At 45.7% G+C, this 25,974-nt stretch overlaps 1 protein-coding gene across 2 annotated transcripts in view; it reads right to left on the reverse strand.

The window, feature by feature from the left end:
• The window catches only part of IGSF11 (immunoglobulin superfamily member 11), a 105,224-nt gene extending 79,436 nt beyond the window's left edge, over positions 1-25,788 (reverse strand). The window contains exon 1 of one of the 2 annotated variants that reach the window (XM_066572104.1): positions 25,706-25,788. In XM_066572104.1, coding sequence (XP_066428201.1) covers positions 25,706-25,778 — 73 coding nt within the window. In that variant the 5' untranslated portion in view covers positions 25,779-25,788. Of the gene's footprint in view, positions 1-16,178; positions 16,466-25,705 lie in introns of those variants that run through there. The other variant, XM_066572105.1, reaches the window with a different exon arrangement.
• Between the last annotated feature and the right edge of the window lie 186 nt (positions 25,789-25,974).

Here is a 25,974-nt window from a genome sequence, read left to right on the forward strand (position 1 = left end):
TTCTCTTGAGTTCCCAACAAATTCCACTGAGTTAAAAAAAAATAAAAGGAAGAAAAAATATCAGCTCAGTTACATATTATCTCTTACACATAACTGGAGCTGCTCTCTCTGAACAAGTTCCAGAAGCTGCACCAGAGCAAACTCTGTAAGAGAGAGTGCAGCATTCAAAAGCTATCTGGTAAGAAGGTCCCCTCATGCAGGATCTATGCACCCCAGAAAGTCTTCAACAATTTGTTGGCTGTGTTAAAACTTGCCTGAATTTTCCATACTGAAAATTGTCACAGGAGTCCAAGAATTCCAGTGGGACTCAAACTTATTTTTCTCTGGGCGCCTTGCGCTTCATCATTTGGTAATGTTGGTAAAAGGTCTGATCCTGCAGAGCTCTGAGCATCCGTGGTGCTCCCTAGGGAAGCCTGTGGCTCCCTAGGGAAGTCTGTGGAGGCTGCCAGCTGAAGTGCTGAGCATAAGAGCACTCCAGCCCCTATAGCCTCAAAGAGCACCAAGTGCTGAGCTGCCTCAGAGCGTGCAGCCACTAACAGAATCTGGAAACATCCCTTTTTCTTCCTCACAGCAAAGAGCAAGAAGTGCTCTTTTAATAAAAAAGTTGTGACTGACTTTCCACAGTAATTTCCATCCTTTTATATCACAAATAACTCCTCCCAAAAGTTGGAAATAAAGGCAGCATCCTTCACACCACCACTCAGGGCACAAACCCCAGAGCCCAGGGAGTAGAGAATGCTGGATTTCCAGTGCTTCTGCTGGCAGCAGAGAAACAGTCTCTGACCTGCTCCAAGCCTCCACCACCAACCTGAATGAGCCCCACTCTGCTTGCAGGATTCAGTGCCACTCCTGCACCACCAGTCCCATCAGGCTGCCCAGATGGGATGGAAGATGAGGGGGTGAAGGCAAGACCTCCAGACCCCTGCATATGCTCCATCATTTATGTGCTGCAGAGAGGTGTAGCTCGCTTGAATCAAGGTCTTCTTCAAAAAAGGGAAATCACAACTGCAGGAACTCAGCACTCAAGCAACAAATGAACAGTACTCAGTGGAAGAACCAAAAAAGCTAAAAAGGGTGCAGCTACATTAAAATTTGTGTTACCAGAAGCAATGATTACCTTTACTTCTGAGCAATTTACCCATACACACAGAAGAGAAAGGTTTCTCCTTCATGTCTGCTGTGAACTAGCGATTTAACACATCGTAACCGGTTTTAGTGGGCTTTGTTTGCTGCCAGCCTTGGCAGAGGTCTGCCTGGCCTCATCACTGTCCCCACGCTCCAGCTGGCTCTTCCTACAGCAGCAGAGAGGGAAGCCTGCTCTGCTGCTGCCCCTTCTGTGCCTGCTCCACTGAATTTAAATGTCATCAGTGTGACACTATCTGGGGAAGAACACAAACAAACCTGGAATCCCTTACCTCTGCCCACAGAGGGGAAAAAAAACAACCAAAAACCAAAAACTGATTCACAAAAGCAGCACCCACAGTCAGCCTGGGACGTCTCAGTGTCTGGAGCTCCTTCATGGCTTGCCAGTTGGGGTTTCTCATGCCACCAAGGGCTCCTGGATGCTAAAAGCAGCAGGAGAAGTGGGCAAGTTATTCCACACCTTGCTGGGAAGTGGACTTCCCCATGGGGGAGGGTGGAGACCAATCCATCATGATGCCTGCACCAGCATCATCTAGAAGGAAAACTCAACAAAAATTAGCCAAAAACTCAAAAAAAAAAAAAAAAAACACTATTAGTTCACCGTGAAGACAGCCTTGACAAAGGCTCTGAGTGGTGGGATGGGGCAGGAGGCTTTGCCCACTCTCAGCAGTTCCAGGGCACGTCAGGTGTTGCTCCTCTGTCCTGCCTCTACCCCAAAACCTTAGAGTTGGGGAGGTGCACCTGCATGTCTGGAAACAAAAGCCAACCCAGAGACCTTGCTGCATGGCAGGATGTGGTTTTTAGAAGGGAACTTCAGGAGCAAGGCACAGGTCAGCTTTGACCTGAGGCATCAGCATGAGCTAAGGAGAGAGAAGCCCTGGCCAGGATATGGGCTCACCCCCACGCACATCCCGCTCATCCTTCAAGCCTTTGGCAAAGGACCCTGTCTCATCCTCTCCCCTGCTACCACTCCAGTCTGACTTATCCTTCCCTTTTTTCATTACCTCGGTGCCGCACGACAACCAGCTGCAACCCCAACAAGCCTCGGCTAGACCATAAAGGCAGAAGTGGGAACAGGCTGGGACTGCTTAAAATGAGTGGCATGCTGCCCAGGGCCGGGAGCTGTCCCCCACCAGCCCGGCGCCCCGGGCTTCAGCGGAGGGGCTGAAAAGCCGCATTGAGGACAGCGGGGCCGTCAGGGCTGGCTGAACATCCCGTGTCCGGGAACAGTGGGCTCCTTGTTCGCTCGCCGGGGCGGTGGGGAAGCCTCAGCAAAAAGGCTGCTATTCAAATGGAAATCAGGGCCTTGCTCCCAGCCGGGAGGAGGAGGAGGAGGAGGAGGAGGAGGGTTGCGGGCTCCTCACAAACAAGAAGATCGCTGGGAGACTTTGGATCGGGAAAAGGATGGAGGAGGGGGGAGGCGCTCTCCGGCACATACACGGCACAAGTGGATGCTGGAAGGGGGAGAACAAGGGAGAACAAAACCTTTTGCTGGTGAGCGCCCAGTGTAACTTGCCCAATGAGAAACACATGCAGTAAGGCTGGGCATCTGACATGCTCATGATCCCAAAACCACATCCCAAACTCAAATGAGCCACATTACACATGGAAGAATAGCAGCTGCAAGGAACAAGGCCTTGTGCCCATGGTCTTGTAGCAGACTGGCACAGAGACATGCTGATAACTCAATGCAAAAATGGTATCAAGTTCCAAGAAATGTCTTGCTCTTCTTTAAACATTAGAACCTGTGGATCCATTCCTTCCTCTTCAATTATTCTTCCCCTGGTGGAGGAGTGGAACAAGGTGAGAGGAGGGGGGCAGCATCATCAGGAATTTGTGTTTGATTATTACATTATAACACAACTTTCCAGTCTGTGCAAGGAAATGCAGCAGCTCTTCACACAAGCCATCTGAGTGAGCAATTCAGCAAGCGAATAAATCAAGGCAAACCCTCAATTAATTAAACCAGAATTAAATTAATTAAGAGGAGACATTATGACTTCAATCACAGGAAATTCTACAAGCCAACCTGTGGCTTTATTTTCACAGCTGTGCTTGTGCTACTCTGTACTGCTGTCAGTCAAAATTAATTCTAGGTAGAATCATAGAATGGTTTTGTTTGGAAGGGATATTAAAGATCATCTAGTTCCAGTCCCCCTGCCATGGGCAGGGACACCTTTCACTAGACCAGGTTGCTCAAAGTCCCATCCAACCTGGCCTTGAACACTTCCAGGGATGGGGCATCCACAGCTTCTCTGGGCAGCCCGGGCCAGTGCCTCTCCACCCTCACAGTACAGAACTGCTTCCTAAAATCTAATCTACACCTACTTTCTTTCAGTTTGAAGCCATTACCTTTTATCCTACCACTACACACCCTTGTAAAAAATCCTTCCCCAGATCCCTTGTAGCCCATTTCAGGTACTAGAAAGTGCCCCTGGAGCCCTTTCTTCTCCAGGGTGAACAAATCCAACAAGAGCCTGGGAGACAGCAGCTGTCCTACAGAGCCAAACATCTCAGATCAACTTCTCTCTCCTCATCCCAGTCTCCATCCTGGATCAGGCTTGACCAGGAAGGGAAAAATCTTCTCCCCAGTCTTGATGACATCCCTTTTCCATGCATGATTTGTCTAGCCAGGGCACTGGAAAAAGGTAGAACCTAAAAGTGGCCTTTAGTTGGCATATTCCTATTTTGGTCAAGAGCAAACACAAAAAATTAGGGTTTGGTGTTGTTTTTTGTCTTTGGTGTTGGAGTTTCAGAGTTATTCACTGGGACTTACTCCAAAGCTCAATTATCACAGGACAAGATCACAGGCCTCAAGAAAAAAGAAGTGATACACTGAACTCTGGTTTTTAATTGGGCTTGCAAGGAACCGCCTAGGTCATCCACAGGGCAGATATTCAAAATGGAACTGTGAAAAACAAGGATTAAAGAAACAAATAAAACATGTTTATCCTGCTCACCTTCTCCCTCTACTTTAGTAAGTAATTGCTCACTATGTTTCTCATTCACTCTGTTTCTTAGCTATCTAATGGACAACAGGAACATTCTTGGAAATAGGACTTTGGACAAATATAGGGAAGCTTCATTTTCCCAGAACTCTGTCATTCTCCAACTCCACTAGTAGGTAAGAAAGTCTTTATCTAAACCATTAAAAAAAAAGTATAAAATGTCATGGACAGACAGAACAAAAGTACATCTTTTCAAGGCTCACTGATGTGGGAGGGAGGTTGCTTTGGTTAAAAAGCTAAGCTTCCATACTGGGAGAAACTAATGTGTTCTGCAGATAAATGAACACTCTCTCCAGCTGTGTATTCCCCAAAGAATTAAGAGCCACACCAGCCATATATTCAATAGTTACTTACATGAAGTAAAGCACCTGGAGATTAGAGGACAGGAAAGGAGAGGAGGATCTCTTGCTGCCGTTGATTCTTGTAGGAGAAAGCATTTCAGTTATCTCCAGGCAATGCCTGGTGTCCCTTTTACAATCTGTGATTGCTCCACAGCACACCTCAAAAAAAATTATTTACTCTCAATTCATGATCCATTTGAAAATAATTCACTCTTAATTCACAATCACTTGGTGAATGATTTAAGGAAAAAAATCCCTTTCCATCTGAGAGTTAGTCTGCCTGCACCTGCTCATGATGTGGTCAGTAATCTTGACCACAGAGTGCTGTGTCTTGTCAAAATCTGACACCAAGAAACCAGGAAAGCTAAATAGAAAATTTTCCTCCTTGCTCCCAGGAATGCCATGCAGCAAATAGACGTCTCCCAAATACTTCTGCAACTGACCTGCCTGTAAGAAGCTTTAGGAGCAGGCAGCCAAGGACAGCCAGACCCTACAGCTTCCCTGCACAGTAAAGAGTATTTACAGACCCCGCTGAGCAGCAGGATCCAGCTCACTGGAGCTGACAAAGCATGGTGATCTCAGCATATGTTTCACATGCCTTAGTGCCTTTCCTCCACAATGGATGAGTGGGAAGGGAGGGATAATGCCATGCCATCAACTGCTACTGGAGCAGCTTCACCTCTCTCCTCCAACCAACCTGCTGCAGCCCCAGGCACTGTGAGAGGCAGGAGGGAGGTGCTCTGGGAACTTCACTCTCCCTCATGCTGTACAGGTGGCACTCTGCCCAAACCCTGAAATACACCATCTATCTTGTCTCTGAACTATGGATTCTGAGCAAAGGCCTGCTAAGTTACTGTAGGTTGGGGGCCCAAGTTCAGGTACTTTGAGTCATTTCTATGCAAAAGGCTGGGTTAAACAGCTGCTACAAAATACACATCATATCCAGGCAAGAGATTGTTTTGTCCTCAGCTTCCACTCTTTTGAACAATAACAAAAGCAGGGAAGAGCGCTACTGCCCCAAAAGCATCTTGCTGGCCCTGCCAAGGTAAGCAGTGGCTCAGCACAGAAGGGACAGGAGACATTTCAGAAATATAATATACCTGGAGGGAAAGGATGAAAGTGGCAATCTACTTCACAGAAATTTAAACTATCCCAATTTTAAAAATTCATTGCTGCTTCTTGTTACTAATGTAGCAATCATTAATCATTATTACCTTCATATTATGTTAATTCAGCTCCTGTTTAACCTCTGTGGTGCAAGTACCAGCCTTCATCAAGGTAGTTTATAAACAAACTGTCTAATCACTCAAGTATCAACACAACTCAGGTATTCAGCCCAGATGCTGCCAGAAAAGCAACAGCAACAGCTGCCATATCCACTGGCACTGCTAAAATATAGCTGATTATGTACTAAAACAAAAAAATAAATAAATAAATCACATACTTTTGTTACTCCCTGATTGATTCTTTCAACCTCCAGGATAGACAGAAACTGAGCCTATATTTAATCATCTGGTTTACTGGCTTTACAATAAACGTGTGACTGTAGGTTATATATGTGGTATACCCTCAAATCCCAGACTGAAGATAGAATTGCTGAGTCCCTAGGGAGGTTTTCAGGGTGTTCAGTTCTTCTAGTTTTTCAGTTCCTCTGGAATGTGACACAGCCAGGCCCAGGCTCATCCTGCCCCCGTGTCCTCTGAGCCTCATCAGGCCAAAGGATCTCTCATAAAGGCTCCCAGTTCCAATCCCTCTGGGTGATTGTTGTCTCCCCCAGGAGAAGCTGGGAGAGGTGACTTTCTGAAGCAGAAAAAGCTTGGGGGAGCAGCCCATTAATGTGACTCACTCCCAGGGAATCCTTCTCCATTGAGTCCCATATGGATCTGCTTCCTCCCTTCTTCCCCCCCACCCCTTCAGTGCATTCCCATTCTCACCATGCTCCTCAGGCTGCAGGCACCCCTGCCTTGGTCACCTTCCTGATCAGCTCCCTTTCTCCTTGGACATGAGGAAGGTGGCTTTCTTCTCCACCACCTCCAAGTATGACAAAGGAAGTCTCCCAAGCAGGTGAGGGAGACGTGGGTCCATTCCCTGCTCCTAGTGACAGCTGATGGCATCTGCAGGGGAGCTCTGGGTTTATCCCAGTTCACACAAAGAAGTTGCAAGGAGTGAAAACTCTGAGGCTTTTTCCTCAATGAATTCTGTGTTGCCTCTGCTGAGCACATGGACAATCACATTTGATTTTTCAAAGGCTCTTTATCTAACCTAATTCATGTGGATTGTCTCAAAGGTGACAAAAAGCACACAGATATCCTTCTGCTGCATTTCAAGGCCTGGCTACACAACATGGTGCAAGGCAGTGTACAAAACAAAACATTTCCCTTTTCATATATGCAGGAACCCATTTCTCCCCAAAACTTATTCTCAAAAATAGGAGAAAGAAGGGTAAAATTTTCCATCCAAAGCCAATCTGAGCTAGAATCCAAGGATAGGAAAGTTCCAGGCAATCTCTTTCAAACCTGGCAAAATAGTGAAGTGCCTTAAAGCAAAGATAGGATAACAATCATGAAAATCCCAGCTACTCAGGGGGCAACAACTGCAACCAGGGGGACTTTTAACAACATTTATTAAGAGTGAAACTAAGGCAAGAAAAGGCGAAAAACATGACTAAAAATAACCAGGCATCCTTAAACACAAGCAGCACAAGCCTCGGATTTCAGTACCATTATATTTTTAAATCCTAAAAATGCTGTTTGAGTCCCTAGGGAGGATCCAAGCTGGCTGTGGGTTACCCATGGCCTGGTGCAGAAATGTGGTGGCGGCTCCATGAGGGTTAGCACAGCCCCAAGTGCCCTGGCTGCAGCAGCACGGACGGGGCACAGCCACCACAAGGGACAGAGCCAGCGTGCAGGGCTGGGAGCCTGAGCGAGGCAGCTCTGCCAAGCAGGCAGGGTGCAGGGCCAGCATGGGTGTGCCTGCACCCCTGAGCTGCTGCTGCTCAGGAGCACTCAAGTGCACAGCGTGGAGATGCTCGAGTGCCCCTGTGCTGTGCCAGCCAGGTCTGATAGAGCCACTCGTGAATCAGAGTGGAGAAATCCTGCCAAAGCTCCTCTGCTGCAAAGCCAGGTAGGTGCCTCTCACTGGGATCCCCTACATGCAGTAGCTGCAAGAGCTTATCCTGAGTCCTAAGCAAAGGTGTGGAAGCTAGCACAGGTCTGCCACTGCATCCAGGCTGCAAAGCCCTGTTCTGACCCAGGCTCTAGGGGACACAGTGCAAATATTGAGCACAGCCTCAGCTGGGCTTATTTTTAGTGGAATGATCACCACCATGTTAAAATAAACCGTTTCCAGGGGAAGCTTTCAGATGTATTTATTTGCTTTCACCTCACTACCCAGTATCTGTAGCATCTGTGTGCTTCACAGTCCAGACAAGCCACTCTGCATGACCTCAGTGTAACAAGAGAAGCACTCTACCCTGAAGAGACATGGGCTAACAATCCCCTGCACTGCAACCTCAGGAAACCAGCAGCTTCATCCTTCTGCCCCAAGGCAGGATCTCCTGCAGTTCTGTCACCCTCCCAGCTGCTGGATCAACTTATTCTTAGAGACCTTCTTCAACAGTGCAAACTCCATGCTTTCCCCAGACAGCCTCCTCTAAAAGCTGTTGACCTCTCCTGTATGTGGGAAGCCTCCAAGGATGATGCAAATCCTACAGAACCCAACGGTATGTATGGCACTCTGGCACCTGGGGTTAAGGTTGCAACTATTTGAGTTTCTGCAGGAGAGCATGAGCACACAAGCAAAATGAGCCCTGGGAGCTTTAATAAGCTGTGTGCTAGCCTTACATGGAGAGCAGCCCATAAGATAAAGAACCTCTTCACAGAGTCTCTGAAGTCTTACACACGGTCTATTTGTATATCTGCACTGATGGTAGCACAGATACATCCACAGAGCACAACACACCTTTGTACATAATGACAAGGGAAAAACATTGCAGTTCTGCTTGGCTGGGCCCCAAGTCAGGGCAGTTTTGTTCCTAACCTTTATCCCCATTATATATCTTGGTTCATGGTTACAGTGATAGCACTAATACAGCACCAACACAATGTTTTTCCCTGACAGCATCCTGAAAGGTCCAGAAACAAGCCCTTGTCATACATTCCCTTCCTAGAGGTAGGGAAAGCAAGACCCAGGTGTGTGCACTCTGCACCATGCAAGTGTAGAACAGGGCAGGGATCAGACACAGCCTCACACTCCTCTGCTATGCTGTGCAGGCAGCACCTCCTCCTGCCACCTGCTCTCCAAGACTGGTCAGGGATCAAAAGCCTGATAACAGGTACAAAATGCAGCCCCTGGGGCAAGAAAGAGCAAAAGTAATCTGAAAGATGAATGGAAAACACAGCATTGGTGAGGTGGTGTGTTTCCCCACTGGAAAAAATAAATCAGAATTTTCCTATCCAAGTCCTCAGTACAGCAAAAGAAGTCAAAAAAAAAATCACACAAAGCACTGCCCTGCTGTTGCTTTGCTGATGTCAACTACTGCAGAACAAAAAGGATGAGGTTGTTCAGGCACAACCAGCCTGCTGCCAGAAGACATCCCTCCAATCTCTCTGCAAGCTGCAAAAAAACGCGAGTTGGTACATGATAAAAAAGCAGATCCTGCACCTTTCTACCCCATATCTATCAGTGTGCTTGTGCAATGATAACCAAAATAGCTGTGAACTCCTCCAGTGACTTGAAGCACTGCTACCCCATCTACTCACCAAACCATCTGCAGGAGGAGGCAAGGACATGTAGTTCTTAACCATATTTTTTGGTGCTTATTTACTCTGTGTATTTGCATAAGTACTGACAGAATTTGAAATAAAAGCTTCTTCATGCACACACTCACATTCCCCCACCCCACAGACAGGACGGCTTCAGCCCCTATCATTCCCCACACTTCCAGTGGAAAAAAAATGTGTGTGGGGAGGGTGGGGGGATAGTCATGAGCAGAAGCCACGATCTGACTCTGTCAGCAGATGACTTCTATTTGCACTCGTTAGCACTGCCCTAGCGTGAGCTAACACCACCCCCTCGGGTAATTTAAATTTATAAAAAAATAGAAAAGAAGGAGAAAAAAAAAAGCCTGTATTTCTATATTTAGGAGGTTAGGATAATCGGGGTGGAAGAGCCCATCTGTTTGGCGTTCACTCCAGCTGCTATGGATGCGGAAATTTGTCTATTTTCTTTCCTTTTGCCTGTTTTGACTTGTCCTGGCTGACTGTGAGAGAGACACAGAGAGCGTGATGTATGGCCACAGCCGTTTAGGTCTTCAACTGTGCACCATCCCATTGGAGTCACAGCAGAACCATTTGGCATAAGCAGGGTCTTTCCCACGGGAGTGAAAAATAGTAAATAATAATAATTATTATTATTGCTGTTGTTGTTGTTATATTATATTTTTATTGATATTATTAATAAGTCTATGTTTATAACACTGAAGACAGAAGAACACAGAAAGGCACAAGACAAGATAAGACACATCTTAGACCTCTGTAAAAGTCAGCTTTAAGAAGGTAGCCTTGCATCTGCCACATGTTTCTTTTGGGAGATCGCCCCATATAAAACTGAATTTCTGTGGGATGCCAACTCGTCATCATTGGCACTAGCCACTGGATGGAGACATAGCCACACTTCTTCTCAAACCAACCTCTTCTGCCATTTTTGTCCCAAGGCTCTACAAAAGTGAGCTAAATTCAGAAGTGGCCTTTGATCTCCCACCTTCCTGAGCTGGCCAGGCTCTGGTCCCAAAATACTGAGGATGCAATTACTTCAAGAAGTCCCTTGATGCCATTCCTATCATAGACATCAGTGTCACAGCCCTTGTGGGCTATAGCATCACTGCCCTTGTAAACATAATGCAGTGCTACTTCTTTTGCTGCTAAAGGCATCCCTGTGGTGTGTTAGGGCACGTGGCAGATTGGGACCTTTTGCTGTTTACCTTGTTTGGTACAGGTCACTGCTTTTTAATTTCAACATTTCAATGTTTTAACATTCATCACTGAGGTCATAAAAGGTGCCAAGGATGAGTAATAAGTTTGGATGTATTTCATGAGATTAATGTTCTGAAAGCCTTAGAAACAGGAGAGAAGACTGTTGGTGCAATATTCAGAATTTCACTGCCAGCTTTTCCTACAGAATCTTCTCCAGCCCTGGGGCTGGAATCACAGTGCAGTACATGGAGGAGGACAGGTGGGTGAGGAGCATGGATTACTAAACAGGGATATAGATTGGGGAATGCACAGCCCAGGCACACCCCAGCCCTCCCTGCAGCACACAGTCCTAGTCCAGATCTAGCCCTCCTTTCTGTTGCCTGACAAACATTCCCTCACCTTCCCAACCACAAGAAGCTGAAACTCTCCCACTGATTTCCATGTGTACAAGACTGGGATCCAGACCATCACCTAAAGGGAAAGCAAAGTGTACAGACGTCCAGAAACCCTCTCTTTGGAAGCAGCCCTCCTCTCATGGGTGCAAGTTCCTTACATACAAGCACCAATGGACATGGATGACCACATTTGGCAGGCTTGTCTCCGTGGTATGCCTGGTCTGGGGGTTTGGCGCACAGACAGCATGGCTTGGGTGCATTTCTGATCACTGTCATGAGACACAACACTTTATTCCTTTGGCCCTCTGCTCCAAGGACGTCATTTTAGCTCTCACAAGGGACAACCACTCTTCCTCACCCAAACTGCCTGTTTCTGCAGCTGCATCCCACACATCATCAATCACCCAGAGATGGCTCTTTCTCTTCCCAGCTTCCCAGAAAACCCTCTCCTGAGCTGTCTGTGCTCTTCTGCTAGCTACTTCAACTCAGTAAGACCATGGGCCCTGTGGCCCAGAAGTATTTGTTCCCTTGGGAAACAAAGCCCCTGCACCCAAGCCCTCCTCTGACAGAAGAGCAAAGACCTTAAACATGTTAATTTCCTTTTCATAAGGTTCATGACATTAGGTGAGGTACTCACTGCCATGCTCCACCCTCTACTACACATAAGAGACCCCACACAGGTCAGCCCAAAGACACAAAGAGGAAGAATATGAGGTCTCACTGGTCCACAGACCCGAAAAACAACTATTTAACTGTGCCTTCAGGTAGGCCAACAAAGCATCACCTGTGTTACAGAGCTGAAGGGTGTCTCACGCAACTTCAGAAGCTGCTTGCTCTCCACAATGTGCACAAAAGTTGCACACAAAAATGTGGACCTTCAGCAGCTGACAATGTTACAACTGTTCTTTAAGATGCTAAAGTAACTCACACCTATTCCTTGCAGACCAGGAGAAAGTTCTTCTTTCTGTGATGCACTATTTGCATTACTTTTGTCAGGCATTATTTAATATTACCACAATATTTTTTTCTTAGAGGGATGATAAACCAATAAAAGTACATGGAAAATATTCTGAAATCTGAGAAATCTTAAAAGATGAAGATATAAATAAAAAAAACTGAAACTAATGGCTGAGGTTTTGTTTGTTTTTAATTCTTTATGCTATTTCATGCAATATTTAAGGGGGGAAAAAAGCACAGTGACATGTATGAGAAACTTCAAATAAACTGCCTTGTATTGGATGAAATCAGGAACTTAATTCAAAATTTACATCATCACTCCCCCACACTCCACATCTGAAAGATGCAGTGCCCTGTAATTGCAGATGAGGAAACAGAATCATCTTGTATGTTCACTTTCATGAAGGATAAATTTGCTTTGTTCTCTATTTTGGTCCCTAATTCAGAAAACCACTTAAACATATGCTGAAGTACATAATTTGCCACACTACCACTTTTGCATCTACTCAGGAATATGCCTAAAGTCAGGCATATGCACAGCACACTGCTGACTGTGGACCTTAGAGCATTCTGTTCATTTCCGCAGCTATTCTAATTTAGTGATGTAAATGTACAAGGAAGTAACAGATTTTGAGCAATTTTAGCACTCACTGGCAAAAGTGAGTTTTGAACTTGCCTATCCCCACAAACAGTCTGAAAAATTATTAAAAATTAGTAGCTAATTCTTTATACATTTCAGAAACTGCTTAATTCCAGCAATTACTTTGAGCTGTCAGGATAGTGAAATACTATGGCATGAACTTGCACTTTGTATCATTGCTGAGCAACCAAACCTGGAGCTAAAATGCTGCTCTCCCTCTTAGGAAACAGTTAAAAAAAAACACAACAAACCTTCTTATGAGCATGTGGCATGTCAAATATCATTTGTAGAAGCCATTCAGTAAGTAATTTCAAATAAGTAAAATGCAAAGAAACCGCAGGATGTTCACAAACAATTTTCAAATAGAAATGGAAGAGGAATTCATTAAATAAATTATTTGCTATAAATTATTCACCTACCTCTAATCTTACTACCACTTAGACTATAAAATTCATGCCATAAAAGATACAGGATTCGTGCCATAAATGATACAGGATACATAACAAGGCATCATTAACTTACGCATTTCCCAGTCATGCTTTGACTGTACAGTTATATGTGCATTATTATATATTATATATATACACACATGCATTAAGACAGCCTTTTGGCTTTAATGGACTTTGAGTGTAATACATTTCTGTTTTTAAAGCTAAGCTAAGGAGGCCTAGTCTGATTTTAGCCTCTAAGTTGATTTTGAGCTCCAAGGCTGAATAACTCTTCAAATCTGAGAGAATAATCCAAGTGAAGACAAAATGAATGGAAGTCTTACATAGTTCACTAATTTAATGAAATTTCCACAGCTTGGGCCCATTTCCCATAAATTCACAATGAGAGGTGGACACTCCTTTGTGTCCAACAAGCCACACAGTGAACATTTTCATAAAGGTGAAAGGGGTGAGGGGAAGCTGGAAGCAGATCACTGGCAAGAGACAACAGTGGCCTTCTGGGACCCTCTGGCCAGCACTGGATCACAGGGTCAGCAGCATCCCCACCTGAATCACTTTTCCTCTCCTGCAGCTGCAAGAGAAGCTGCCCGCTGTGCCCTGGCTATATGGCCAGAGGAGCAAATTCCAAAAAGAAACCTAAATTACACTATGAAATTAATTTTAGCCATGAAAACAAAATCCCAGGAAGGATTCTCACTCGTAACCAAGGATGAAGGCAGCTTTTTCTTCTTGTTTGTTCCTGATTTGTTCTAAGTGACAGCTATATTCCACAGCTTGTTTGATCTCCAGCAGTTGTTTTATTATTTTATATCATAACTGTTTATTTTTAATTAAAAGTACAATGATTGTCATTGAATTTCCCCATTTGTGGAAAACGGATACAAGCTGTCATTCTTTGGTTGTGGAGAAAGAGAATAAAAAAGGATTCTTGCAGTTGTCAGAAGAATCTCTCAATTATCTCCTAAGCAAATTCTGTTGCAGTGAGTTGCAATTAAATTCTACTCCTTAGCATCCATGCACGTTTTTACCCCTTGGAAAGGAAAGAAGAGTTGGTTTGGCAGAGTTTCATCATCCTGACTGGCTCATAGCAGGCTCAGTCCTTGGCCCAGTGGATGTCAGGTGCATTTGTCCAGCCCAGCCCAGCACAGTGGCCCAACACATGGTGTTATTACACACTGGTATTTCCACAGACCTTCTGGGTGCTTGAAAAGACCCCCAGAGGAGGCAAGGGCATGGGGTCCTCTCACATCAGAGACCTCTTGAAGGCTCCAGTGCCAGGTCCTGACACACAGACCTCAAAGCTAAATAAGCTTTACCACAGCAGTTTCAAACACAGGGAAAATAGCTGTGGCTCTGCTGACAGGACTGCTTCCACTCTTGCTTATTGCCAACATAAATTCACATCAGCTAGGCTGTTTAAAAAGAACCTGAGGGAATTGTGTGCTTAATTCCCATAGGTATCTTATAAAATCCCAATTGTAACAGACAATGCTCTATTTTTTTCTATTTTCAGGGTGAAGCCACACCATGGGTAGAGAGTGGATAAGGAAGAAGGGCTGCCTTAGACCCAATGGAAACCAAGGTTCCCTTAAGCAATGAAGAAAATACTTCACAATGCCTGAGGATCAGACTCACTCTTCTCTGTAGGAGTGCCCTGGCTAGCACATCTCCACCATGCAGGGCAAAACTTACACAGAAACAGAACTTGAAGGCAGGGCAGTCACGGCTCAGACCATCCTGGGCCTCCCAAACCATCCCTGATCTGATCCTGCTTAGCCCTGGCTGATCCTACAGCAGAACCCAATCGGGAAAGATTTCCTCCAAAGTGTCCTGAAGGCACAGATTATTTAAGATTGCCACCAGTGTCACACTGCACCCAGCATGTGAATAGGCAGCAAGCAGGAGGTGAGGAGGACAGATACCTTGCACACACAGTCCCCTCACCTGTGACCCCAGGGCCACCCTCTGGGGGTCCCAAGCAAAATATTCATCATGAAGATGGTCAAGACAAGGATGAGGGAAGAACTGCATTTGATTTAGTTGCTGCAGATTTTCTCTAGAGACTCAGAATAGATAATCACCCATGAGCCACTGCCATGAAAACTCAGGATGAAAAGTATCCAGCAGGCCACTGATTAAATCAGTGGCCCGGCAGCATTGTCCAGCGGAGAAGGCATGGGCTGGCAGTCAAGAGATGCAGGCTCCAACCCCAGATTGGCCATGGGAGTCCTGCATGACCATGGAAAAGGCACTTCCCATCTCAGGGCCTCAGTTTTCCCCATCAGCTGCATGGTGATCTAGATAACAAGGCTGTTACCTGAGTCAGTGAAGAGAAAGATTATACAAAGATTAGCATTAAAAAAAGTGGGTGGGCAGAGCGCAGCATAGATAGGAAAGGTTCTGAAAAATACATGGGCCTCTGTCTTCATGCTCCTCATCACTTTCCACAAAGTGGTTACTAAAAGCAAAAATAGTATGCTCTCCCTACAAAGACAGCACACAGCAGACACATATATTTAGATCACTGTGAAACAAATACCGACTTTAGTCCAAGGTAGGAAAAAGGTACCCGGTGCTACAGAGAGGGAGAAAGACAAAGATGACTGAAGTCACCCTGAAGCAAGAAAAAGGAAAGAATCCAGACCTCTGGGACAGATTCAGCTGAGGTATAAACATTGATGTTAGCCATATTCAAGAAGGTCAGGAATAAATGACAAAGCTCTCACGAGCCTGACCTGGAGGTCCATCAGGTGCTAGATGTGTACAGGACAAGCACTCATCTTCCTGCATATCAAACGAGTAATTTCAAATCCCCAAATAATTGGTAGGACACTGCAGAAGAAACAACCCTCAGGAAGGACAGGACAGAACACCTTTTCAGTAATTTTATTTTGCAGGTTTTTCGGCTTGCATAGCTATCCCCCTTGCCTAGCTGAGGATGTCACATGCTGCTTTTCCTCTCCCAGGAGACATCAATCTGTCACTAGGGCCACTCTCTCGACACTATCCCCCAACATGTGTTCTCTACCCCTTCTGCTTGCTCGGAGCACAGAAATGACAGCACAGAAACCCAGTGGCAGCAGGTGGGAATGGAGCCCACATCCCCTAATCCCAGTGCTCTCAGCCAAAAAAAAGAAAAAAAAGGGAAAAGCAAAAAATAAAGAGCTCCCCCAATCCCCTGTTTTTTCCCTTACATGCATAGCATCACTGCTGCTGAATTGCAGCCTCAGAGAAAGGAAAGAAAGAGGCCCAAAAGGCAGCCAGGAAACCCACCGTCCATTGGCTTCCCTCCACACGAGGCGATCGGACTCCTTCTGCTGCAGTGCCTTGGCAAGCACACCTCGCTCTGACTCAGCACCTCGCCGGCACCTCCTGTCAATTATTCCCACAAACTGCTGACGCCGGAAGGGCTATTTGCAATTAGGATGCAACACAAGCCGGTGGCGGTGGGATGCCTCAGCTCCCCTCCTTCACCTGCAGCAGTGCCCTCGCTGTGAGCCCTCTGGCTCGGGGCTGGAGCTCCCAGCGAGGGTGAACCTGTGGGGGACGGGGCACGTAGTGCAGGAGGGCTGGAGGATGGGGACCGGGGGGTGGGGGAAGCCTGCCTGTGCTGTACCTATTCAGTGCATAAACAGACAACTGCTGTCAATGTGGCAGCTGAAATGAAGTCTTGCAAAAAAAAAAAAAAAAAGGCAAAAAAAAAGGCAAAAAAAGAGGCAAAACAGCCACGAGGAATAAGGGCGAGAGCAGTGAGAACAGATGAAACTATGCAGAAAAGCTACAGGAGAGCTAGCACAGAGCATTCCCCAAAGAACAAGCAAAGCACAGCCTTGCTGCAGCTCTGTGCAGCTGAGATGCACAAGCCTGCTCTCTGTGTCCGAGGCATTTCCAGCACAGAGAGGGAGGCGCTGATTGCGGATGAGTCCCGTAATAAGGGCCCAGGGCGCAGCAGCTGTTTCAGGGGCCAAAGGAAGAGCTGCCCTTGACAAGCCAAGGACATGACGATTGTGCAGACAGACTGAGGCCATTCTGTCCCTCTGCCAAGTAGCCAAGGTCTTCCCAACCTCTCCGAGTCACTAGCTCACACAGCCAGAAAGCCAAGCAGGTCTGCACACGAGCAGCTCCACAACCCGTGGAGATGTTCAGACAACAAATCCCATCAAACAGTGAAGATCAACCACACAGTTATAGGGAAGCAGCCCAGAAAACACACACACTCAGCGATGCCCTGCAGACACACACACACTCAGCGATGCCCTGCAGAACCCCTCCATCATCTTCTGCTTCACTAAAGCAACCCATCTTCCACCCATCCCTGTCTCCTTCCCTGGTCATGGGGAGCACCAGGCCCCCTTCACTGGCACAGGCAGTGAGAGGCAGCAGAGTGAGTGATGCACTCCATGCAGGAGATCCCAGGGACCCTTTGACCAAGAAGAAGGGCTGCATTTGCTGAGATATCACCTCCAAACCAAACATTTTGGAGTGCAGCTAATGCTGATAGACCACATGGGAGCACAGGTCAGAGCAGGTGGTGTGGAGTTGGAGCAAAAACTCCAAGAAGCACTTCAGGTTCGATGCAGTGAACCAGCCCCTATAACATGATGCAACAACCTCTTTATACAGCCATACCAACCAACACAGTGTCCAACATGCCTTGCAGTCTGTGTGCCCACGGCTGCAGAATTCATCACAGACTCATACCCTGCCTCAAAATCCAGTGTGGGTAAAGAGGCAGAGGCATCAAACTGCAGAATGGGCGAGATATAAATCTCATCTAGATAGCTAAGGCTGAAAAGGGAGAAAAGTTAACTAAAAAAAACTCTCACTAAATCAACCTGTATTTCCTAATGGCCTCCTGATCAGGTAAAGAATATCAACTGCACTGTGTGGAGTGAGAGCAAAGGAACAAAGTCAAAGAAAACAGAAAAAAATAGCGACTTCAGCAACACGTGCAGGAATTAGCTAAGAGTCACAGCAGGCTACAATTCTGCAGCGTCTAAAAGAGCATAGGTAGGACTTGGAACAACCTGTCCCAGCACACATAGAAGCTTAAACCCTGCAATTGATCTAAAGATACAAAGTAACAGTGACTGCTACACAATCAAATTTAACATCCCTGCGAAAAATACAGTAGCTGAATTTTGCATTGTGACTCTTACATGTTAGAAAAAACAATTAGAAGCAGAAAGGCTCAAAACAGCCTAACTCCAAAAGCAGCGGAACTGAAATTGTTACGCTGTACAGTGGTGTGTGGAAGCAATCTCAGCATCATCACTGAGGAGGTACTCAGTGCTCTAAACAAAAAACTGCTGAGAAGCAAGAGAACACATTGTATGGCCAAACAACAGAAACAAGAAGTGATTCAGTCTAAATAGTTGCCTCATAAAATGGTAGATAGGACTGAAAACAAAACTGAAGGCCAAGTGCAAAAGCCAAAACCCAATCACTTCAGTACATTTAAGAGACAAGTCCAGAAGTGCAGAACAGTTGAAGAAAGAAATTTCTCAAGTGGCTGTAACTAGCAAAGACCAGCAAACTCTTGCTAGGTCAGGTGGTTCTTGAAGCTGGTGGGCTCTTCATAAGGGAGCTACAGGCTAACCTGGAACTGTCAGCAGGGCTTGGTTAAAACAGCCCAGTACCCTAAGCCCATAAAAGTACACAATAAGGGACAAACCAAGCTCAGGGGAACTTGTGGCCCAGCAATCCACTCTAATTTTGGAAGGAAAAGGACAGTACTAAGTAATTAATTTTCTGTCACTTCAAAGTGCACCTGCTAAACTGTTCTGGGCAGGACGCCAGTCCACTGCCAGACCTGTACCCTGCTTGCCTGGCGTGAGAACTCCTCCCCTTGCCTTGCCCCCAGTGGAGTTCAGGCCAGCTGAGGTCAGGCTGAGTCCGGAGCTGTTGCCCCACTCCTCAGTGCCCAGGCTCAGAGGCATGGGAGCCCCTTTCCCCCTGCCCTCGCTCTGGCCCTGATTACAAGGGATTACCCCCAGGTTTCTAACCAGTTCTGGGGTGGTTTAATCTATTCCTTAATATCTGGAAGAGAGACAGGAAGCTGGCAAAGTGATTTGGGCTGGCTGAGACAAAAGAAGATTGAGAGAGACTTCCAAGGGATCTGACAAAGCTGAGCAAGTGGGCAGCATAATGCAGGATGAAATTCAACATTACCAAACAGACAGTAATAAGAACTTGAGAGAATAATCTGAACTACTCATATACCATGGGGCTCTAATTCAAATGTAATCGCTTGAGAAAAATATCTTGGTATCACTGTGAACAGCTCAATGAAAACATCTGTTCAACATACAACAGTGGTCAAAGAAGCAAGCAAGCTGTCAGGGTGTCTAAAGACAGAGGCTGAAAAGAAGGATGCTGGAAGTACTCTAATGCCACCATGAACACTGAAAGTGCACCCTCAGCTGGAATTGCTGGGGTTACTTCTGTATGGCACATTTGAAAATACCAAAGGCACAGAAAGGTTTCGTCATTCATCAATCAAAAACACTTAATGGTCAAACACTGTTAAAATTGGGACAATTTAACTTGGAGATGAGTTAAAAAGAAAGAAATTATCAAATGGGAATGAAGAAGTGAAACAGGTACATCTCTGTGAGTTTTGTTTGCTTGTGGGCTTTTTGTGTTGGTTTGTTTTTTCAAGAGAAAAAAAGAAAGGTTGTTCAGCATAACTGAAGAGCAGGAAACATGACCAGACATAAGGAAAATATTGTCATTTTCCTTTTCCGGTTTTACTTTTTCTACTTCTTCTAAGCACAGACAATAATTAACTACCAGGAATGATTAGCCCATGCTATAGTCAAGTCAAGAGTTCAGTAGAAATCACAGAGGCCCATGCATTTATAAGGATACTGGGAACATCCACAGATACATCAGGTAGAACAAAAAAAAACCCCAAAAATAGAATGAAAAAAGCATAACATCAGTATACCCTCATGCTTCCAGGCACTAGCCAACCTCTAATTAGTGGGGATTAGGAAGTAATCCCCCCAGTGGGCCTGCAGAGAGGGTGTGCCAGCCCACTTGCTCCTGGCAGAGCTGTTAATGTTCTGGGCAGAGGGAGAGCTGAGCCTGCAGCCCACCCGCAGCCCCTCTGCTCGGGAGACAGGGGTTGGTGTGTCCTGGGCCACTGCACACCCACCCTGCCGGGCACCAGCTCAGGACACGGCCCAGGGGGCTCACTCAGCCCAGCTCAACCTGGCCCCTGGCAACGGGCAAGTTTTACATCTGCTGCTTTGCAAGCTGGGGGGCTTGCCTGAGGAAGGGGAGGAGATGGATTCTTTATTCACTCTGCATTGGTAGAAGGAATACATGACTTAATTCATTTTATGGCAAGGAAGTGGAGTGTGCTCATACCCTAAAATTAAGAGAAATTTGGGTTTTGTAGGCATTGAAGTCCAGAGCAATGGATACACCAGCCTATTCCTAGGGCAACCTGTAGTACAGACATGACACCAGACTCCTCTTTGCTAAATATTTGGCACCAGTTTCTCCTGAGGAGGTTTTGGCACCTCCCATTGGAATATCCAGATTTGGCCATGGCAGCAGAGACCAGTGGGCTGACCTGGCCCAGGACTGCTTAGACAGGCTGCTGCAGAAATGCACCACAGATTGCAAACAGGGTGTCTTTGCCTCCCCACAAACAACACTCCTGGCTTCAGCATTCCTGGTAAAATCAAAGCCCAGAGGTATCTGGAGTAAGTGGAGTTCACACATTGGCTTTCTCCTGCTGATGCTTGTGAAGCAGAAGCTCATGTTCTCATAGCTAGGTTGGCTCATGAGAGTATGAGAAAATAACTGCACAAGTTTTTGTCCCCAAATAAGCAATCTGATCAGCATAATACCAAAATTACACTTGAAATTAGCTTCATGCAGAGATGCAAATGTACAAGTACTGCTATGCTGCCAGGAGGAGAGCTGTGGCTTTGCACATGCACAAATAATAAGGGACTGAGCTCAACCTGCTAGTCCTGTTCTGATTTCTCCAGTGACTGTTCCAAAAGGAGAAACAAATATTAACAAATATTTGCTGTATTTCTTAAATAGAAACTTGACTTTTTCAGTACAATACTTTTTCAGTACAATACTCTACAGCACAATGAATAAGGAAAGGACAAGAGCAGTGCACGTGTACATGGTGTTTGCATACATGTGTCAAGATGGCAAAAATAATGGGCAAAGACTGTGCGCAGGTACCACCAATTGCTGCAAGTTGGTTTTTATCTCTGTTCTTTTTAAATGCCCTGTAAGAATAAAAAAGCAGCAACCACTAAAGTTTTACTGAAGTTACTTCCACTAAACCAAAACCTATCAAACATGGGATGTTTTGTAAAATCATAACTTTGTTTCAAAAGAAAAACAGGGAGGAAAAAAGTCAAAAATACAGAAACATTCAATTTAAGCATGAAAAATTTTGACTTTTCACATCAAAATATCTTTTTGCTTAGGGTACTTCCTTGTATTATAACAATACAACTCCACAAAGAGACAAAATATCAGTGTCCTAAGATGAAATTTCTCTCAAAAACTTCCTTTCAAAACCACCAAAGCATTTGACTTCCACTTCCATTTAGAATGAAGCCAAATACCTCAATCCTGATGAAACAGAGCAGCCCAGCTCAAGCAGTGAAAAAAAAAGGCAGGAGCCAGGACACAAGTGACCTCCAAAACCAAAGAGATGAAAACTTTTAAGGAAAAAAAAAAAAAAAACCTTAAAAGTTCACTCTGCACAGTTAAAAATGTTGTGCTTTCTCCCTGGTGCACAAGGCATGAAACAGTTGCAAGAATAAAGTAGGGAGGCATATGACCAGGAGCCCTGTAATTGTGACTTCTCTAAAGGAGAGGCTGGGCAAATGTCCTACCTGACAGCAAGAAAATCATTTCATCTCTGCACACATCAGTTTTCCATGCTGTAAATCAAACTGACTTCCCTCACAAAGTAAGTTTGGAGACTCTCAATTAGGTAATGTTTATAAATAACTGTGCAAACACAGGGTAGTAATAACCAAAGAACTGTCTTTGCTACATTGCTGTCTGTTAAACAACCAGGAGCTAAATTTTTCTCTGAACACTTACAAAAGGGAAGGCAGCATTAATGCTCCACAAGGAGGAAACTACAAAGAACAGATTTTCAGTGCATGCACTTCTCCTTGAAATAAACTGTGTTAAAAGCACTTTACTTAAAAAGCACGATGATAGTAGCATCCTGCTAAATATAGATGACTCACCACAATTTAGTAGTGAACATCCCTAAAGAGGACCATTACATTATTGCTTAACCTGCTGCATAAATTTAAGCATCCTCCTGTGGTTACAGTTTGTTCCAAGACACTCAAGACTACTACCAGCATCCACTGACCTTCAGTGGGTCACAAGGTCTCTCTGAGTCTTGCTTTCTCCATCTGTACTATTGGTATAAGAATAAAAACACTACTCCCCCAAGAAGGCAGGAAAAATAATTCCTAAGTTTCCTAAGTTAAGGAGTTGTTTATACCATACTTTGTATATCCATATTACTACTGAGCAACTAAATATAGCTGCTCCTGAGGCACTCTGAGATCCCTTGAGAACAGAATCTTATAAAAAGAAAATTGCAGTTTAGGCAATACTGAAGAAACAGAGATAAAGAATTGGTTTCCAAAATAAGGGAATGATGCCCACTTCAAAAAGAAGTAGTTAATGCATCTGTGCCTATTGCTGGGGACCAAGGTCAGGTCACGAGCAAAATGATTTATCTACACGTCACAAAACCACACAGCTTGACACAAATGGCAATCTGTTCCAAAAAAACACTGCAAAAGCATGGCAGGGCAAGGGACTGACACAGTACTCCCTTTCTAGGTCTGAGGACCTGGTGCAGGGCTGGGAAGCACGGGTGGGTAGGACAAGGGTGCTGCAAGGCCAAAAGAGTTTCAGCTGTGAGAACCTCAGACCGACAGGAGGGTGACTCCAAAAAGTCATGTGAGGAGTTGTAGACCTGCTGTTGCATTAATCCACTACAGCCAGGCACCCTCACCCCCTGCTCTTGCAAGATCCATCTGCAGTGGACTGTAACACACTGAAATCTCACCTGTTGCAGTTCTGTGTCACAGGATGCAAACACCATGCAGTTAAAAAACACGTCAGTTCTGCACTCTGACTGTACCCGATGTGTGATTTCTACCACATTCGACAATTTGCAGGATGCTATTTCTGGAGACATAGGAGGATTGATTAGCAATCCCAGGTTTGGTTTCAAAGCTCTAAAGAGAATTCCCTCCTATCTTTTCCTAGATTTCTCCTTGGAAAATATTATTTCCACAAAAAATTATTATGCTTATAATGTTTTAGAGGGAAAACATAGATGCTGCCTTTGGCCCAAGACATTAAACAGGGATATAATAGGCCCAGAAAATGGGCAACTAACACCAGTTACAAAGGATAATTGTTATTCTACAAATTGCAAAGCAACATAAGAAAATGGCTCTATAATAATTGATTTAAGTCAATTATTCACTATGAAGTCTAATTTTATTTTATTGTAGGTATAAAGTGTGAGAATGATGAAATGACCTCCAAGGTCTTTTTTCCCCCCAACTTTCATTTTCTTGGCATTAAGTATTTTGCCTGATTATACACTCTTACAGTTTCAGATCCTTCTTCTTTTAAATCTTATTTTTAATTTAGAAAACACCTTGCATATGACCCCTCATTTTCTTCTATCTTCTAAACCAATCTAAAATCTCAAAAACGTGGAAAAAAATTTAAAAATCACTCTTCCTAACCATACTTGGCAGCCCAGAGCAGAAACACACTTACTAATCTTCTGCAAATGTTGTTTAGAAAAAACTCTCCCAATTTAATTTCAGCTTTTCTGCGTGTATGTCTGTTCCTTATCCTTTACAGTGTTTTCTTTTCAAACTCAAGAACTACCAAAAAATATGGCCATGTTGTGTTCCACAAAAATAACTGTGTACCACAGCTATTTTCATCTACCACCATCTTCTAAAGACTTTTCCTAAGAAAAAATGAAAAAAAAAGCCAAGCTTGAGACATAGGTGTTTCATTCAGGTAACTATGAAGACTTAAAGGAAATCGCAAGAAAAACCATTACACTATTGCAGATAAATATTTCATGGAAAAGTATGCTTTCACACCTAGTGCTGTCCAATGTCACTGTCCCCGTGTGCCCTCAACAAAAAAAAGTAAATATTGAGTCAATGTTTAAAAGGATGATTAAATATCCCTTCAATTTTAGCCTTATATCTGATTACTGTTGTATGTTTTTGCAGTGACATCATGTCAACAGAAGGACTTCACCACTTATATGCTTTTAACTGGAGCAAGTCCAGTAACTCCATAGACATTTACACCTTTGCAATGACTGCAGGCAAAAAAACCTGTAGCACTGAGAACCTGAAAATAATTGAACTTCCTTTCCAAATTGGGAAAAGGAAAAAAAGCAAATCAATAGTGTGAAGTATGAAAGCTGAGATTATTTCTTTCAACTTAATGCTAGTAAACTTTATTTTTTTTCCATAACTCATCTCTTTGAAGTCAGCAGGTGCAATTTCCAGTTAATGCATGAGACTCAGACTCCCAAACATTTTCTGAGGACAGGAATGCAGGGTGCACTTGAGGCTGAGGCATTTGTGAAAAGTTCATTTATCCATCACAAGACTTGTTTCTAACCAAGTCCTGGGTAGAGGGGAAAGCCTGCTGTGCCTTGCAGGGCAGTGAGAGCTCGACACAGCCACCCAAGCAGCAGACTCCACCCCGATCCCGACTGTGAGGAGGTTTCATCTAGACCTTGCTGAGACATCTCTGGTCCTCTCATGGGACATCCCATCGTTTCTTACTGTCCTCCCTCTGTCTCAGGGACCTCTTGCAGCAAGTTTCCCAGTTTCCCAGCAGTGAAGGTGGCCCAGCTGTTTCAAAGCTGTGGGCTGCTCACTGCTGAACTGACCTCTGCAGAACTGCTTAGCGAGTGTCTGCATTAAAGGCCAGACCTTATAACCGAGCAGGCTGCTCTAAAGTTTAGCATTACTTGAAAGGAGGCATTGCCACCTGATCAACAGATGAGCCTGAACATCTTGCACTTGGTAGTTTCTTCTGCTGCCCTTAATGCAGCACCTCCTGGTGCTCCCCGGCAATGCACTAAGTGATGTGAGTAGCATCTGTCATACGCAATTTGTTTCCTCTCCGCACAGAGACCGGGGAACACACCTTATTTCGGAAGGGCTATAGGGGGCGGGAGGTGCTGGAGTCTCCACGTCCCCGGGGGCAGACACGTATCTTAGAGCTGAAGCGGTGCGCCGTGTGCCTGGAAGGAGGAGGCAGAGGAGAGGATGGGGGGGACACAGGGGGCTCCGAGCAGCCTGTCACCATCTCTGCGGAAAGTTCCCTGCTGCCTCAGGGCCTGAGGGATAGACCAGAGTTTTCCACACAGGTGAGCTTACCAAGGGGCTAGGCCCAGACAACTGAGCCTAACGTGAAGCCCAGTTTCAAGCAAGTTTTACGGCACGGTAAAAAATAGATCAAATAAAATATGTATATATAAGAATAGTAGGAAGGATGGTGCGGCAGAGGCAGCAGAAGGAGCCGAGCAGAGCAGCGCTCCTTCCCCACGCCTGCCTGCAAAAGCACTCGCCCGCCGCCGCATTCCCGAGCATCCCCGGCGGGACCGCAATCAAAACTTCCCCACGCGCGGGGCACCGCCGTGGCACCGGCGGCGGCGACCCCGCGGCCGCAGGGCGATGCCCCGTGCCGGGTGCCGCGCCCCGCTCCGCCCGTGCAGCACTCACCTCTCAGGGCCAGGAGCGCGGCCAGGGCTGCCGGCACCCACCTCCCGCCGCCGCCGGGGCGCCGCCGCGTCATGCCGGGCCGGGCGAGGGGCGCGGAGCGGGCCGCCGAGCCCTGCCGTTCCCCGCCGCCGCCGCAGGTGCCGCCGCCGGTGGTGCCGCCGCCGTCCCGGGACCGCCCGCTCGCGGCGAGGCTCCGCCGTGCCCCAAGCCCCGGTCGCCCGGGGAGGGCGGCAGGCGCGGCGGCCGGACCGAGAGCGCAGCCTGGCGGC

The sequence above is a fragment of the Molothrus aeneus genome, chromosome 2 (assembly GCF_037042795.1).
Source record: "Molothrus aeneus isolate 106 chromosome 2, BPBGC_Maene_1.0, whole genome shotgun sequence".
Taxonomy (NCBI): Eukaryota; Metazoa; Chordata; class Aves; order Passeriformes; family Icteridae; genus Molothrus; species Molothrus aeneus.